Below are 16,504 nucleotides of genomic sequence, written 5' to 3'. Positions count from 1 at the left end.
AGAAACCTATTGTCAAATGTGAACTTAGGAATCATAATCAGAAATTACACATGATAATCAACATGAACAAAATTGATATTGTGGGCACTTCAAAATACTATATATATATATATATATATATATATATATATATATATATATATATATATATATATATAGGAAATAGACCCTATCATGCGGTCGACACAATACAGCAATTTAACCCAGGCAACCTAACCAAAAAACAAGTCAGCTCAGCTGCAGGAAAGTTTGAAGAGGAGAGAAAGTATGCCCCGTGACAGCGTGAAGGCTAAGGACATAACAACCAAGATAGAACATATGATCGCAATGAGTGACCTGCCATTCACTTTTATATAGAACCCCGAATTTCTTATGCTTGTGGAGCACATAGAACCTGGATTTGAAACTTTTAAATGTATTATAGAAGTATCGGATTCGGTTTCGATATCGGTAGATACTCAAAATCAAACGACTTGGACTAATAATATTGGCAAATAAACCTAATCGGGACATCCCTATATAGTTAGATGGTGTAATTGCAGTGGTTGTTCATATGTATATATATATATATATATATATATATATATATATATATATATATATATATATATATATATATATATATATATATATATATATATATATATATATATATTCTGTGACTATTTATTGGCCTTTTGTTCATTAACTCTGCACAGTAAATTTCCAATTGTTAACAACAATTTATTTAACTGAAGTCACTTTAATGACAACTACAAATTCATTTATTATTCTTAGGTAAAGGTAAGTTTCATAATTCATCAAAATCCACTGTCGTAATCATTTTATTAAATGTTAATAACAAAAAATAATATATATATATATATATATATATATATATATATATATATATATATATATATATATATATATATATATATATATATATATATATATATATATATATATATTTAAATCGGCTTTAACATATAAACACTGTATAATATGGTTATTTATCACATTAACAATGATTTATTAATGATAAGTATAGTAAAGTGTTATCTGTTGTACTTTATTATACTTTTAAAGTTTAATTTGTTCACTTTGAACATGTATATACAATGAACTAAAGTATATATACAATGCTAGAAACAATTTTTTTGTTTGTTATACCTGTTGAAGTAGCCTATTTTGGAGCTTAGGTCAGTATTATGATAATAACTTTTACCATGATAAAAGAAAAACATTAGTAATTAATTGCAACAAAGAAAAATTGAGGCAGAATCATTTTTATATCAAATTAATATTTAAAAAGTTCTCTTGTTTAGATTTGATAAATGGTGACATTGCTAGAAATTTTGTTATACACCTTTGCACAGTAAAACACTCTGTGAAATGTCAGATTAATTTCCTTTGATCATACATTTCTAAAGCCATATACATTCATATAGGTGTGCTATCATGTTAAGTCCTCTCACAAGCTGTTTTTGAGCATCCCACCATGAGCATTGCATTTTTTTAGATGACATGTCAAGTTAAAAATAGCGTTGCTTTTAAAAAAATGTATCTCCAAATCCCAGTGTGTGCCAAACTGATTTTGAACACGTCTTATGTAAGGGCCCCCTATCAAACGTGTCTGAGGGATATTCAGAGCACCCAAAACCTGCAGAATTTTACAAGCCTTTTTCAGCTGACTTGTCAGTCATGCAGCTATCCAACTAGTCTATTCCACTTCACTAGTCCTGCATAAAAGGAAGTGAGGCCAAGAAATAGGAGTGAGTCAAGAAGAAGCGGTTAAAGAGGAGGAAAGAGAGATAGGCGTCACCCAGTCATTTTGGCACTCATGTTTAGACAAACGCTAACTGCAACAATCACCGTTAAATGATCCGCAATGTCAACAGAGCAGCAATGCTTCCTACAATCAAGTGGATCTGTGTGTTCTGGATCTGAATTGTATCATCACTTCGGAAAACCAAAGTGGGGGAGGGAGGGTGGCCAATAATGGCATAACATTTTGCAGCAGGAGATTTGAGATAGTGTCTGGGCACACGTAATCTTCTTCTCCTCTTCCGTGCTCTCTTCCTCCCGATCTGGGTTACTCGGTTTCCTCGCAGAGCTTTGGGACCAATGAGAGAGAGAAATGTGTGGGGGGAATGGGATAAAAAAAAGTCAGGTCAACGTTTTGAAGGACATCCTTGCTGAATGGGTTTCAACTTCAAATTATGTTCTTCCTGACAGAGCTAAATGTGTTTTGTGATCAGTTTAGAGGTCAACTAAAAAAGGGGGTCCAAAATGGCTTACGTGATGTTAGGGCAGAAATCGATTCATTACTCTGATCACAGTGAATTCACACAGTCATTTGGTCGTATTGCTTTGTCAGATTGAAACCGTTACTCTGCCGTTCTCATGTATTTTGCTTAGAGAGCAGGTCACAAATCAGTCAGAAGCATGTATTTGCATTGCTGAGTTTCCAATGCTTATATTTCCTACATGTTGCAGGAGGGTATATTTCTGCTAGACCTTTGAAACTGGTGACATATTTGATTATCATTGCAATATCAGCCTAACCTTTAACCTACGATGCTTGCTTTTGAGTACAGTAAATGTGAAAGAGACATCTGGTCATCGACTCTTTCACCATAATTACTGAAAACTCTTTTCATGCAATCACTGGCGATTGATCAGAGAGGAAAGGTTGCTCAACTTCCTTTTTCCACCTTATCCCCTTTCTTCCCTTTATAAAACCCGAACAAGAAGGAACTAAAAAAAATCCCACTGCAGTGAGATCCCACCAAAAAATCTGAAGAAAAGAAAGAGAGTAAGAGAGAGAGAGAGAGAGAAAGATGATAAAGTGGCAAAGGAAGTATCTTGGCCCTCGCTCTTGCCTGGTGAGCCACGTTAGCCTCTGGGCTTAATTGAAGCCAGGAGGGAGCGTTTAATAATTGCTGTCAGAAGATCAAATTTAATTCTCTTTTCACAGGACCGCTGTAGGGTAGAGTGAAACAAATTGTCATCGGAGATTTCCAAATGAACAAAGCTTTTAATTAGTCTGATTAGAATGCCGTGGTACAGAGGGAGAAGAGGGGATAAAAAATGTGCGATGAAATAATCAGAGGATCATTCAAGCGTGCTGTCTGGTGTTGCAAGGAGGTCACATGATTTTGTCTTGCCCCCTAACTATTGCCCCCAACAACACGACAAACATCTCAAGACATTTTCATTCTCCAATTTTTATTTTTTTTTGAGTGAAGATGTCAGGCCTGTGAAAAGATAAACACTGTAAAAAATGCTTGGTTCCAAACAATTCCTTCATGTTGTCCCAACCAGTGTTGGGTGTAACGCACTACAAGTTATGCAGATTATGTAATGATATTACAGTATATAAGTAACAAGTAAAGTAATGCATTAATTTTCAAAAATAAGTCATAATATTTTATAAATAACTAAATTGCTGAATTAAAATGAAAGAAGTTACAATGAATCACGTAGTCAATGAGAGAATGTGTTCAGTTTTGAACGCATTGAGGGGGATTGTCTCAATAGACAAGGATTTTACTTAAACAGTATAAAAGTAGCAAACACATTGCTTTAAACTTTCAAAAATCTGTATACGGCATGTATAGCTATGTGGTCAAGAAGTTCTCAGATATTATGGTAAAATATAATTTTTTTATGTGCTTTTCTATTAAAATTTCTGAAAATATTCTGAAAAAGATCAAGCCCAGCCTGGTAAGAAAAAGTAACGCAAAAGTAACTCAAAAGTAACATACCGTATTACGTACCATAAAAAGTAACTAAGTAACTCGAATAGTTAGTTTTTGGGGGTAACTCAATATTGTACTAACTTTTAAAAGTAATTTTCACCGACACTTAGGCCTGTGCGAATAATTGAAATCGAATCGCAATCGCAATTTGAAATGTTGTGATTAACTAATCTTAAGGGGCTGCGATATGAAATATATTTGTATTATTTAATTTCCCCTACCCAGAGCAAATGCGTGCTGTCTTTGTGTGATAGTCTTACTAGCAATTGATTGAGGACAATTGAGTAATAAGTGTCTAGCTAAAAATGTCAACTGAAAGTATTGCCTGTGACACTCAATCTAGTAGCAAGCAACAGCAAAGTACAATTTCAGAGTTGTTTCAGCCGAGTTAGTTTGCTAAGTGTTCTGTATTTTTATAATTATTTTTATTTTTTTTGTTTTTATAATAAGCTACACTATCTCCCTAATTTAAGTTCAACTTGTTTACATTACACAAGGTCATTTTATTAGTGTTTACTGTTTTCTATAGGGAAAAAAAATCATTTCTGAATATTTAATGCAAGTTTAAGTAAGTTAATATATTTTCAGTTCCTAAAAAGCACTGCAATTTTAACAGTAAGAAGCTACAATACAGAATATTGAGCTTAAGACTGACTATAAAATGAAATCGCAAATCAAATCGAAATTGTAATATCTGTGAAAGAAATTACAATTAGATATTTTCCCCAAACAACTCTACTGGCACTGCTCCCAACCCAAATTGATTGAATTAAATTCATATTTTTTACAAGTGGATTGAATATAATTATAATTAAGTTGTTTCAAAAAAGCTTAAGAATTGTGTTGTTTCTAGTAGTTTGAACAAACAGCAAAAGTTATTTTTGAGGGAAGTTTTTAAATATTTTCTCTTTTAATTTTTAATGGACTTTTAAGGACTCATAGTCATAAGTCACAGTAGATAAGTCATGATTGTTATGTGTGTGGGTTAGAGTTGCTAATATGATGAACTAAGCAAACCTTCACAGACTTAAAAGTGATTTTAGTTTAAGCTGTGCCAAGCTACTAGTTGTCTGTTATGTGATACAATTTGAAGGCCATTTCGTTTCTCAGAATACAAAAAATAATGTTTTTAAATTAATCTAAAAGTCAAGAGAAGAAATACATCATTTGTAAATGTATCATTTGTAACTCACGAAAGACGCCATGTTTAATGTTTACTTTATTTAGTCTGTTATTGTGTTCACACAGATGCATTCAAGATTCAAATGTGCTTGATTTCAGTTATTCAGTCTTACAAACATTACTGAATAAATAGTTATTTAACTTAAGAGATTAAGAGAACAGTTTGAAATCTCAAATACTGTTTCTCTTTCATTTTTATTTTTTTTATTTTTTTGTAGTTGCTTTAACAGTTCGTAGTTGGGCACTGTTTCTGTTCTCCTTTCTTTGTTTAACTCTGTTCCACTCTACTAAGAACTCACCCAGAAGTCTAAAAGATTCTTTGAGGTAATGTTTTTGACATACTCACTGACAAAACCACCCATAGCAACCTACACAATCTCCATTTCGAGCCTACCACAGAGGCCATCGCTCTGTTCATGAGAAGACCAAACCAGTGTTGGGGCTTTTATTTTTGCCTTGCCCCTTTACTAACAACTGGTGGACCAGAACAGGACAGTGATCAGTCATTAAGCCATTCACTCGGTTTGTCTGTCAGCTAAGCAGCTGGCTTTAGTGCGCCTCTTTCAGTTAGAGTTGACACATGCTTTCCTTGGGCCAACAACCAATTGCTAATTGAAAGACAGCTCTCAGCTTCACCGGTTCAGGCTATAGTGGGCCACACTTTCCCTGTTTGCTGACTTTGTGAAGGATGCAACTTCTGTTAACACCCTTTCATTCTATTTTCCACTGTTGCGCTTGGTCGCGTGCTGCCATGTGAAAAAGCAATGAGTACATGTCGATCTAAATATCCATGCTTCACTCTTACACAAGTTAAAAACAGTACAAAAGACTTGTTGGAAGCAAAGGTGTACTTTTCATGACACAAAAGGTAAATATATTGAAGATGACATATTATAATCGAGATTCCCAAGTGTAAAACCAGTGGTATCAATGGGAAAATCATGGGTAAAAACTTTACCAATAGCTGATTTTAGATTAATTAATTATTTATTCCAGTTTAGATTGATGTAATCTATTGTTTCAAGTTAACCAAGAATTTTTTTCTTCTTTTCTTGAATTGTTCTTGTTTATTATAAAAAAAAAAAAATTGGTCACACTTTAATTGTTCGTTTGTTCAATTTAAGTTACACTGCATCCACATGTCAACTAATTCTCATTAGATTATAAGTAGACTATTAGGTTGTGAATAGGGTTGGGGTTGGGGTTAGGGTTAGTGTAGGTTGCCATGTTCTTGCAAGGTTTCTTATAGTCAGTTAAATGTCTGTTGAAGGAGCAGTGTCAACAAATATTAAGCAGACAGTCTACTAATACTCAAATGGACCATCGAAATAAAGTGTTCCCAAAAAAGTTGACACTCTGTATGTGCATCAGTATGTGTAGCTGGATTTCTATTGTGTTAAAATTGTCTCTAGCCACACAAAATAAAAAATAAAAAAATAAAAAACATGGGGAGTTGTTTGAATTTGGTTAATTATTTTAATCAAAGGTCAGAGTTTAATTCCAACAAGGCAGATGCATGACAGATTTATACGTACAGAAGGTGTTTAAATTAATATAAAGTTATTTAATTCTGCTTACCCAGTAAATTTTCATATGCGAATTTGGTTACAGCTGAAGTCTTTGTCTGAGATTTGCTGCTAATAACTAGGGCCACAAGGAATGTGCATGTGCAGAAATCCCAAGATTTCCATGGATTTTCCCCATCGAAACTATTTATTTACTTGTGTATGTGTGTGTAAATTCAGCTTTTAAATTATTTTTAGAAATATTATTAACTAATATGAAAATGTTCATATGATTTATTTACAGTATAGTTAAGTCAAAATTACTGTAAATAAGTAGACTTGCTTTGTTTACCAAATAAGTTGATCTATTTGGATTTGTATTCTAAAAACATTAAATAAAAGTTTAAAAAGTATAACTTTTTCATATATTAAGTTTTTAGTTATGATACTCCCAAAACCATAAATCCTCAGATATTTTACAAAGATCTCAGCAGAAAAAGCAAAAAAATGTCTGCAGATTCGGTTTGGCCCTTCTAATGACTGATAAACTGCTCAGCAAATAACTTTTAGTCGTAGAAAATGTGCTGTGAACTCACAAGAGCATATCGTATGTTTTTTTTTTTTCTTACATGATCCTGTGCCAAGAATTTGAGCTGTTTTGACAAAGAGAGGTGAACTTTTGGGAAGTTGGAGGGGCCAGCGTGTTATTTTAAGGTACATGTAGAACTATTTAAGTAATTAGCTGTTGATTCCTGTAGAGACAGAAGGAAGGTATTGCAGCAGAGTCCTGAAAGAGCGCCCTGTATCACATAAATAAATCCCTCCACCCAATGCCCTAATCTAGCAAACCACCTGAAAAGAGCCATTCACTAATCACTGCAAAAACAGAAAAGCAGTCCATCTATAATTTCACACGTTCTCTAATAAATTCTCACATTATAAAAACGTCTCCCCTCGTCTCTGCTCTTTTTTTACTCTGGGTTGAAAAGAGTTTATGAGGTAACAAATGACTTGGAAAATAAGACGGGCTGTGAAATCAGTTGTACTATCACAAAATGAGATTGCTTTATGTAATGAAATCTAATGACGGATTTTTTTTTTTTTTCACCAATCAAATCTGCTGTCAGTAAGCCTTTACAGTCATTACAGTTTTGACCATCACTGAGTGCTTCAAAACCTTTTTTCTGTCAGGAAAAAAAAGGTTTTGCATCAGTGGAGAGCATTTGTTTACAGTCAGCTGTGGCTCAAGCCCTCAACTCCTTTTCTCTCTATTATTCTCTTCTTTCTGGCCTGGAGAAGGAAGCGCAGGAGTTTTGGTTCCCATTTTGTGTAAACTGGAACAGTTTAGGAAAGGAAGCACCTTTACACCTTTGATTGTCTGTGGCTGCTGATGTCACATCCTTCCACCATTCTGTGTGTGTGCCTGTATGTTTCCTGTCTCTATCCAGTCATACGGTGGGGGTCTTGGGGTATGAATGGCCATGAGGTACCCAGATAGACACAGATTTGTTCTTATAGCATTGAGACTAGGGCTGTGTGATTAATCAAAATCGAATCGCAATTTGAAATGTTGCGATTAGTTAATCGCAAGAGGCTGTAATACAACGAGTAAATGTACTATTTATTTTCCCCCACACAGAGCAAATGTGTAACGGTCGGCTGTGTGTGACAGTCTTACTAACCAATTGAGTGAGCACACCCTCATTCTGCCCAATCAGAATTGCGCAACTGAACTATGTCCACAAACAGGAAAGCGCTGACAAGTGGAGTTATGGCGTCTGGTGTTTCAGAAGCATCAATAGACGAATTAATATCAAAGAAAAACAGAAATTGTAAAATGGGAATATCTTGTTTCAAAGTCACAGACACAAAACAAAAACAGGTCATTTTTAGGAGATGTCGCTGAATTGTTGCCACAGCTTACAGATTATTGAGCTGAAGCTTTACTACAAAATTAAATCGCAAATCAAATAGCAATATCTGTCAAAAGGTTTGATATTTTCCTCAAATTGCACAGTCCTAATTGAGACTTTCTGTTTAACAGTATGCAAAACAGTCTTTTTGATTTTTTTTTTTTCGTTTTTTTAAGCACTTTTTCCACTGAAGGTTTATATATCAGTATAGACTATAAAAAATGACTGTTAAAAATGCTTTGTATCAAATAAAATGCCTTTTTTTACTCCTGGTTCTCAGGAAAGGTCATATTTGAAAGGTTTTATGGAAATTGTGTGTTCCATACTTTGTATCATACTCCTACTTTGTTATTGGAGAAACTAAACAAGACACAGGTGAGCTTAATCATACATTAATAAGTAACCAAAGAAACAAACAAAAAAAAATAAAATAAATAAACACAGTAACTTTTTTTAACCAGATGAGCAATACATGATATAAAGAATACAGGGTTGTACACACAGTTATGCCAACTTAGACCATTTTCATACTGTAAACCCCAAAAAGAAAAAAATAACTCAAACCATTTGAGGAAACTGATTGCAACAAACCATTTAAGTTCAAAAATGAATCCAAACGAGTACTGTGAACTTAATTCAGTTGAGTAAAAGAAGCAATCTGAGCACAGTAAAACCCAATAAATGAAGATAACTCAAACCAACTGAGTACTGTAAAACCCTAGTTAAGACAAGTCAAAGAACAACTTTACAGGAAACCGATTTGCTACAAACCATTTGATTTAAAAACTTTTTTATATGAGTGCTGTGAACTTGCTTTAAGTTAGGTTAAGCAATGAGGTATTTAATTATCTCATCACCTTCAATACTAAGTCCAAAACTCTTTTCAAATGAGTAGAATAAAACTTTCAGTTAATTTTGAATTAATTACCTTTATTTCATTTGATAAAGTTGACTGTTGGGTAAAATCTTACACTGTATTGGTAAATTCTATAAATAAGAAAATATTACTGGTTGTTGTTGCTCCCAAAAAATCTGTCCCTTTTTAAGCTCACTTTTATTTATTTATATTTTAAAATCATCATGCACATGATGACAAAAAATGTGTATTAGACTGTGTGCCAATTTTTATCAACCCCCTTATTATGACCTCACTACCAATGTTCTTCCCACACTGATCCTGATCTCAGGTTCAGGTCACCCATCCTGTGTCTTTTCCACCACTAAGATTTATGGGCACTCATCAGCTTTGTCCTGCAGGCAGACGCTGCCACACTTAAGAAGCACTGCCCATAATGACTTTATACAGACAATAGGCTGTTAACCCTCTCGCTGTAGGGCTCCCTGCCCCGAGTCAAGCACAAAGCAAACAGCCACACCTCCAAAAATATGCGTGTTAAAGGAAAATCCTTTAGTGTAAATAAAAGCATTTATTAAGTTTTGAAGATTACAACATGAAAAGTTAAGAAAAAAACAGAAAAGCATGTTTAAAAGCGTGACTTTGTATAGGAATTGTTCGAAAGACATATTAAAAATTGTTTTTCTGGCTTTTCAAGGAAACGAGAGTTTATTTTAAAAGAGTGAGGGTTTATTTAATGTATCATGCACCTCCTAAAAGGTTTACTTTCTGCCCTGTAATATGTTATTTCAAATCTTCGCGACCACATTTCCCCATGAGGATAGAGGATACTGCCCTTTTTTTCAAACATACGCTAGTACCAAATGTCTTGCAGATGTGCTGCGAAGAAAAGAAAAGAAAAGAGGGAAAGTGGAAATAAGAGAGTTTACGAAGGGTGGCAACATAGTGCTGAGGTCAATTTCTTAAAAGATCAGCTCCTGTCTGATTGCTGTAATAACACACTGATGACTTTAGTGTGTTGGTAGCCAAGCAGCACGATATTGTACAACCAGATGAGAGCGAAACCTGTCAGAGTTGTATATCTCATCAAAACAAGTGTTTCATTATCAGATTCAGTCTCTACTTTTTTTTACAAATATAATTCATGGTATTTGCATCTTAATCATTTTTCATTCTCAGCACGAGACCCCTTAGAGAAATAAAAAATTGCTTTGTTTCTTTTTTCCCCTAACAAAATTATATCGCTGAGCACAGAGAAGAAGTCATATTCACTTTATTAGGACTTTGACAATACAATCGCGAGCAAAATATTTTTTTTCTCTTTTGGTGGAACACTAGGGACCAAGCCGACCCAGAATTGTGGCTGTTTATGAACGTACTCATTGCCCTCACAGTTCCATTTCTTAAAGGGAGAGAGAGAGAAACGTACCGAAAAAGGAGAAGAAAAAAAAAACACAGCACCTCATTACATCCCAGTGCCGGCTCCCCCATCTCTCTCTCCATTTCCCCCACGGTTTCTCCTCATTCCCCCACCACACTTATGCTCTGTGGCAGAGGAAGAGAAGCATGGTTAACAGATGGGAGGCTGGACGGCAGCCTCTCCTCTCTTTCCTCAAGAGAGACCTGCTTACATCTCTCCCGTTCTCCTTTGGTCGTGTGGATTTGCTCTTTGTGCTCTTGCTTTGAGCGCCAATGTATCATACGAGAAAGGTTGCAGGTTAACTTGTCTTATCTTTCCCTCTCTGTCCTGTAGCATCTCTCCGTGACCCTTCAGCCCTTTGCTGGTGACCCTTCTTCCAGGCTTTCTTCTATCTGTCACACTAAGCCAAGCCTGTCCTGAGGTTCTCTTTTGAGTGAGGGGGGGTCTCTCTCTTCCTCTCAACCTCCCCATATGCTTTGGCTGTGGATTAGTGAATTGGCTTAGCATGGCAGAGAAAGCCTGTTAGTAGTCCCTCTTCGCCTCACTCTTTTGGCATAATTGCATATATACTACAGTAAAACACACATATTTGATCTGAATTGGATTCGTAGTATTGATTTCCATGCTATTGGCAGGGGTCAGTCACACTTGGGCATCAGGAAGCACACATATTTGGTTAGTCTTCTTTGCATATGAGTGTTTGAGCGCCAGCGATGGGACCCTTTTTTTACATGTAAAACGCCTCTGGCTGCTGATCAACTACAGCTTGTCTGCACTGTAGTTCGGCTTTACTGGTGTAAATTGGATTGCGCTCATCTGTGGTAATCTGAAAGCAGATGAGTGTGAGCATGTGTACATGTGAAGGAAGGGATGACGGTGAGAGATGGGGGAGGTGGTGTGACCAGGGTGTACAGGGTGAAGGCAGAATAAGAGGTTATGCCTAGGTCGACTCAGGTTGTCCTTATGCTTGTGTGTGAGGGAAGGTCAGATTATAAAAGTAAAGTAACCTGGTGTAAATGGTGGCTTTGTACTGCATTGAAGTGGCATCAAATTATGCTTTATATATATGCTGTTATAGTCATTCATTCATTTTCCTTTGGCTTAGTCCCTTTATTCATCAGGGGTCACCACAGCGGAATGAACCACCAATTTATCCAGCATATATTTTACACAGCGGATGCTCGTCCAGCTGCAACCCAGTCCTTGGAAACACTCATACACACTCAGACACACTAAGGCCAATTTGGCTTACTCAATTCACCTATAGTGAGGCGACAGTGCTAACCACTAAGCCACCGTGTCGCCATATACGATATATATATATATATATATATATATATATATATATATATATATATATATATATATATATATATATATATATATATATATATATATATACTAAATAAAGCCTATTGTTATTTGCTTGACACATTTTCTCTTCTAGCATTATTGATTTTTAATTTTAAATTTATCTAGATGCATTATTTTGATTTTTTACAAACATCCCCAACATTAATTTCCCTTTTGTGGCTTTAACAGAAGAGACACATAGCTAGCAGTCTGAAAACATTTCCTCAAACGTCAAACAAATGCACAGCAAGTGTACATACAGGGTGCATACACAACAAAATATCTGCTTTTGAGTAAAATGGGGAGTAAATGATGATATAATTAAATTTTGTGTGTGTACTCTCCCTTTAAGATGATATGTGTGTATTAGAAAAAGTCATTTAGTTTCTATCACAAAGGCCAGGGAGATCAATATGATACTCAATTACATTTATTTGATGAGTATTATTTGACAAAAGTCTAATTTAACAAAACATAGGATTTCTTTGTTGGAGGCCCCGTCCGTAGCTTGAATTGAAAGCCTTTAAATACAGCTATGACTGCCAAGGACGAATGCCTCCCTGGACAGGGCCAACCTGGTGGTGGTGGGTGAACGTCTGTAACAGTATCTGCAACCAAATAAATTAAATGAATGGACAGCTTATATATTCATTGTATCTCGTAGCTATTGGTAAAAAAACTACATTTCCATGATGTATTGAATTATAAAAGTGTAATATGTATGATAATTATATATAATTAGAGAATACGGTGGATTGCTTTAATCGTGGCTTGACTTGTAAAAAAAACTGTAAAAAAATATATGATCAATTAGTCATGAAAACAAATGTTTTTAGTTCATTGTAACTTATTAAACTAAGTTAATCATGTTCTAACTTAATTTTATAAGTAATGCAAGCTGTTTACGTCAGTTTAACATAATATAAGTTCAATAGGCTCATAAGGTTAATTTAATTCTAATTTAAAACTTTAAGGCAACCAGGATTTTTTTACAGTGTACATTAAACATATTTGTTTGTTTATTTATTTACACACAAATCATTATTGACAACTGTATTGTCAATAATCAATGTCACATAATTGTCTAAATAAATAAAACTTTGTTGGAAAAGGAATTTTAATTGCTACGAAAAGGTCTGTCATCATTTGTTTACAGATGTTTACTGGTGGTCTTTTGATAGTTAAAGCAATAAACTGTTCGCAATTTGTGGTGCCATTCTAAACAGGAGTCCAGATGAAACCCATTAAAAGCCTTTTAAAATTACGTAAGACATGGCAGGTCCACGTTGAGGCTGTGGCGTGGCTGAATCAGGGATTACAGACCTGTCGCTATCAATGAGGAAGCTCTTCTTGGAGTCGCAGCCATAGTCCCTGTTTTGATTGAGTTAACAACTTAATCAGCTTTCAAATGCGAGCAGCGAAACCGCACTCAGTGACGCCAAGTTCTGCTGGCTGGCTGGCTGTATGATGGGTAAATATTTACACAGACGTCCAGTCATTATCACCGGCTTGTAGTTGAGTTGTTTTGCTCCTTGTTTTATGTCTTTTGCAGTGGTCCTCTAAACAATCACCAAGCCGCCTCAGATTTCGCCACTTACATGTTAAGATGTGCTTGTTCACAGTCCCTCAACACAGTGAAGTACAGAACGCTGTTGTTTGTATGCTAATAGACTGTAATCTTACCGAGTTATTATTAGAGACAATGGGAAATAAATTAAATCAATATCAGCACAAGAAGTAACTACGCGTTTAACAGCAGCCCAACAATTCTGTGTGGAATTTCGTAGACCAGCCAGACCGTGTATGAAATGAAATTGAATCTGAGCTAATGAAATTAGAGTTTGCTTGCGGTTTAGCTCATATCATATGGAAAAGTCTCCGGAAGACTTTCAAACGCCTACTCCACCCATAAACACTTGATTATTAATAAATGAGAGGTGCGTGGCAGCACGCATCGATGCGAGAAGCGCAGCGTATCCTTTAGGTGTAGCTACATCAATGTTTCTCGCTCACTCTGGCAGGTGAAATCTGGTTCAGAAAGAAGAAAAAGAGCCGGAGAATAAAGAGAACGCAATGGAGGGCTTTTAACGTGACACCACTGACAGCTTTACTGCATTACAGCGAGCTTAAATAATGGGACGCTCATTTGCATAACGAGGGACGTTATCACCTCTACTGTCAGAATAAAACACAACAACACTTCTGCCGCTCCTCCCAGAGATGAATCGGGTTGGCCTACTTTACGGCACCAAAGAGGTGCGCACATGCACACAAACACCGGTGCGCGCACACGTGTGTGCTCTGTGATCACGAGCGTGCATCTAAGAGCTGAGAGCGTTTTAAAGAAAGCCTGGGTTAGTTTCTCGGGTGAGGGCAGCCTTTCAGTAGCAGAAAGAGCTCAGCAGGAGGTCTCAATGTAGGCCCCTGAGACACTTCATTCCCTGAGAAATAGGGAGCGGAGCAAAGCCGTGACGTGACAAAAGGATCATACTCTAAAGTGAGTTTGAAGAAACCTAAATCAGGATGGCCCAGGTTTCCATTCGAGTTCTTTTTCAGATCTTGCGAAACATGGAGAGTAATGGTTTCTCTTTCAGGACGGAATCATTCAGCGCACTAGTGACAATGTTACACCGCCGTTGTTTAGAAATGTGCTGCCGCTTGTCGTTCAGGCGACAGTAAACGTTACACTGCAAATGATTAGAGCTGTTAAGTTAGTGGCACTTCCAAAACACTGTCAAATTCTCTGTGACTGTAGAGAGAGCATGACAGTGCTGTCTAGTCTCATAGTCGCAGCCGAAGCGCTGAATCTGATTTGCATGATATTGATGGCAGAAAACAGCGCTGCCTCGGAACGTCAACGGTTTCTTTTGTCTTTATTTGCTGTCCCATGTGGCTTAGACTCTGCCTTTCCCTGTTTTTTTTTTTTGTTTTTTTTAACTCCGCGGTTTTGCCATTTTTCATCTGACTTAATGCCTCTCTCTCTCTGCCTTTCGCAGGTACAGCTACTGGAATCTTTGAACTGAGCAGAAGAAGTCGAGAGAAGAAAGCCTGGTTTGAAGAAAACGCGAGCGAAAAAACAGAGGGACGAAAAAAAATAAAGTTCATTGGTGAAAGAGAGAGACGAAAAGACGGGGACAATGGGGAGAAAAAAGATTCAGATCACACGGATTATGGATGAACGCAACAGACAGGTGAGTCACGCTGACCGGAAGGAGCCGAAGAACACTTCCTTCACACAAGCTTGATGGGTTGTTTTAGACAGAAATAGATCAAGTAGGTGATGTGCGCAATGCTAATTGTTGGCGTCCTCGCATGCCACAATCTCTCACTTATGGCTGTGGAATATTACTTTAGCAGGGGCCGGGTGGGTGGAGAACACAAACACGCAGAGATGGCAATGATGGAATGATGCCACATGCTTCAGGGCTTTAGGTGGAGTCAACTCAGAGGTAGAAGATGGCCCTCGAGGGGCCTTCCTGCATTAGCTAGTAGTTTTCCTTTTCAACTTGCCTCTCAGATCACTGAGAACTGTTCATTATCTGCAGTGTTTTTCATCCATGATAAAAAATAAAAAATAAAAAAATAAAAAAATAGCTTGCTAAACAGTTAAGCCTGGTTAAACCAGATGACTTATGCTAGTCTATTAGGTCTTCTTGTCCTAAACTTTTTTAGTAAATTTAGCTAACTGGCAAGTAGTTACAGGCACAAAATGCATTTAAAGCCAGCAAAGCAGAGCAGCTTAGAACAGCAAACATTTGTTAGTTAGTTAGTTAGTTAGTTAGTTAGTTAGTTAGTTGGTTTGTTAGTTTGTTTGTTTGTTTGTTTGTTTGTTTGTTTGTTTGTTTGCTCGTTCAATTATTTATTTATTTACTTCCTAACTTAATATAAATAAATTATAACTGAACACAGAAATTAAACTTCAAATATTTAAAACAATAATTATTATATTTAATATTTTAGGAGGGTTTATGACTGGACAGTAGAGATTATAGACAGGAAAGTTTGGGAGGCAGAAAGAGGGAAAGGATTGGCCGTTTACCTCCTCAGTGCTAAATATCGGCACACATGACCACTAGGCTATTAGTGCCAACTTTTTTTAATGAACAACTCTAAAATGTAAAAACGAGAATTCAAGTTGCACATAAGACTATTTTTATATTTTTAAGCACAGATGTATACCAATTTGATGGTGACATAAAAACAATTAAACAATGGTTGTAATTTGTTTTTAAGACAGATCTATTCAAACATTAAATTAAGACCTCACTGACAGGTTAAGTAAAAATAAAATGAATGTGTAATGCAGTGCATAGTTTTAGCAAGATTCTGCTCTCTCGAGTCATTTGTTTTCTAGCCAACTAATAAGATTTGGACATTGAATGGCTTTTTTGAATAAATGTAACAAAATATTTCAGCTATTTTAAAAGAGATTACACATTATATACTTCAGTGAATCAATCTTTTAGTGTACCTCTTGATGTCCATTCACGTATATTTAATACTATAATAAATAAAAGCAAAAAAGAAAAAAT

At 35.9% G+C, this 16,504-nt stretch overlaps 2 protein-coding genes across 21 annotated transcripts in view; one reads left to right on the top strand and one right to left on the bottom strand.

The window, feature by feature from the left end:
* Nucleotides 1-16,504, bottom strand: part of LOC147844367 (uncharacterized) — a 768,760-nt gene that overhangs the window by 568,701 nt on the left and 183,555 nt on the right. The gene's annotated exons all lie outside the window — the stretch shown is intronic.
* mef2cb (myocyte enhancer factor 2cb) overlaps nt 1-16,504 on the top strand; it is a 127,186-nt gene that overhangs the window by 32,929 nt on the left and 77,753 nt on the right. For 19 of the 20 annotated variants that reach the window (XM_087252973.1, XM_087252969.1, XM_087252964.1 and 16 more), the window contains one exon: nt 14,969-15,163. In XM_087252973.1, the coding sequence (XP_087109099.1) occupies nt 15,110-15,163 (54 nt within the window). In that variant the 5' untranslated portion in view covers nt 14,969-15,109. 20 annotated transcript variants of the gene reach the window in all.

Source organism: Danio rerio, chromosome 5 (genome assembly GCF_052040795.2).
Source record: "Danio rerio strain M-AB ecotype USA chromosome 5, GRCz13ab, whole genome shotgun sequence".
In the NCBI taxonomy this organism is placed as follows: domain Eukaryota; kingdom Metazoa; phylum Chordata; class Actinopteri; order Cypriniformes; family Danionidae; genus Danio; species Danio rerio.
The sequence above is the reverse complement of the archived record's forward strand: the minus strand, read 5'-3'. Positions and strand labels throughout refer to the sequence as shown.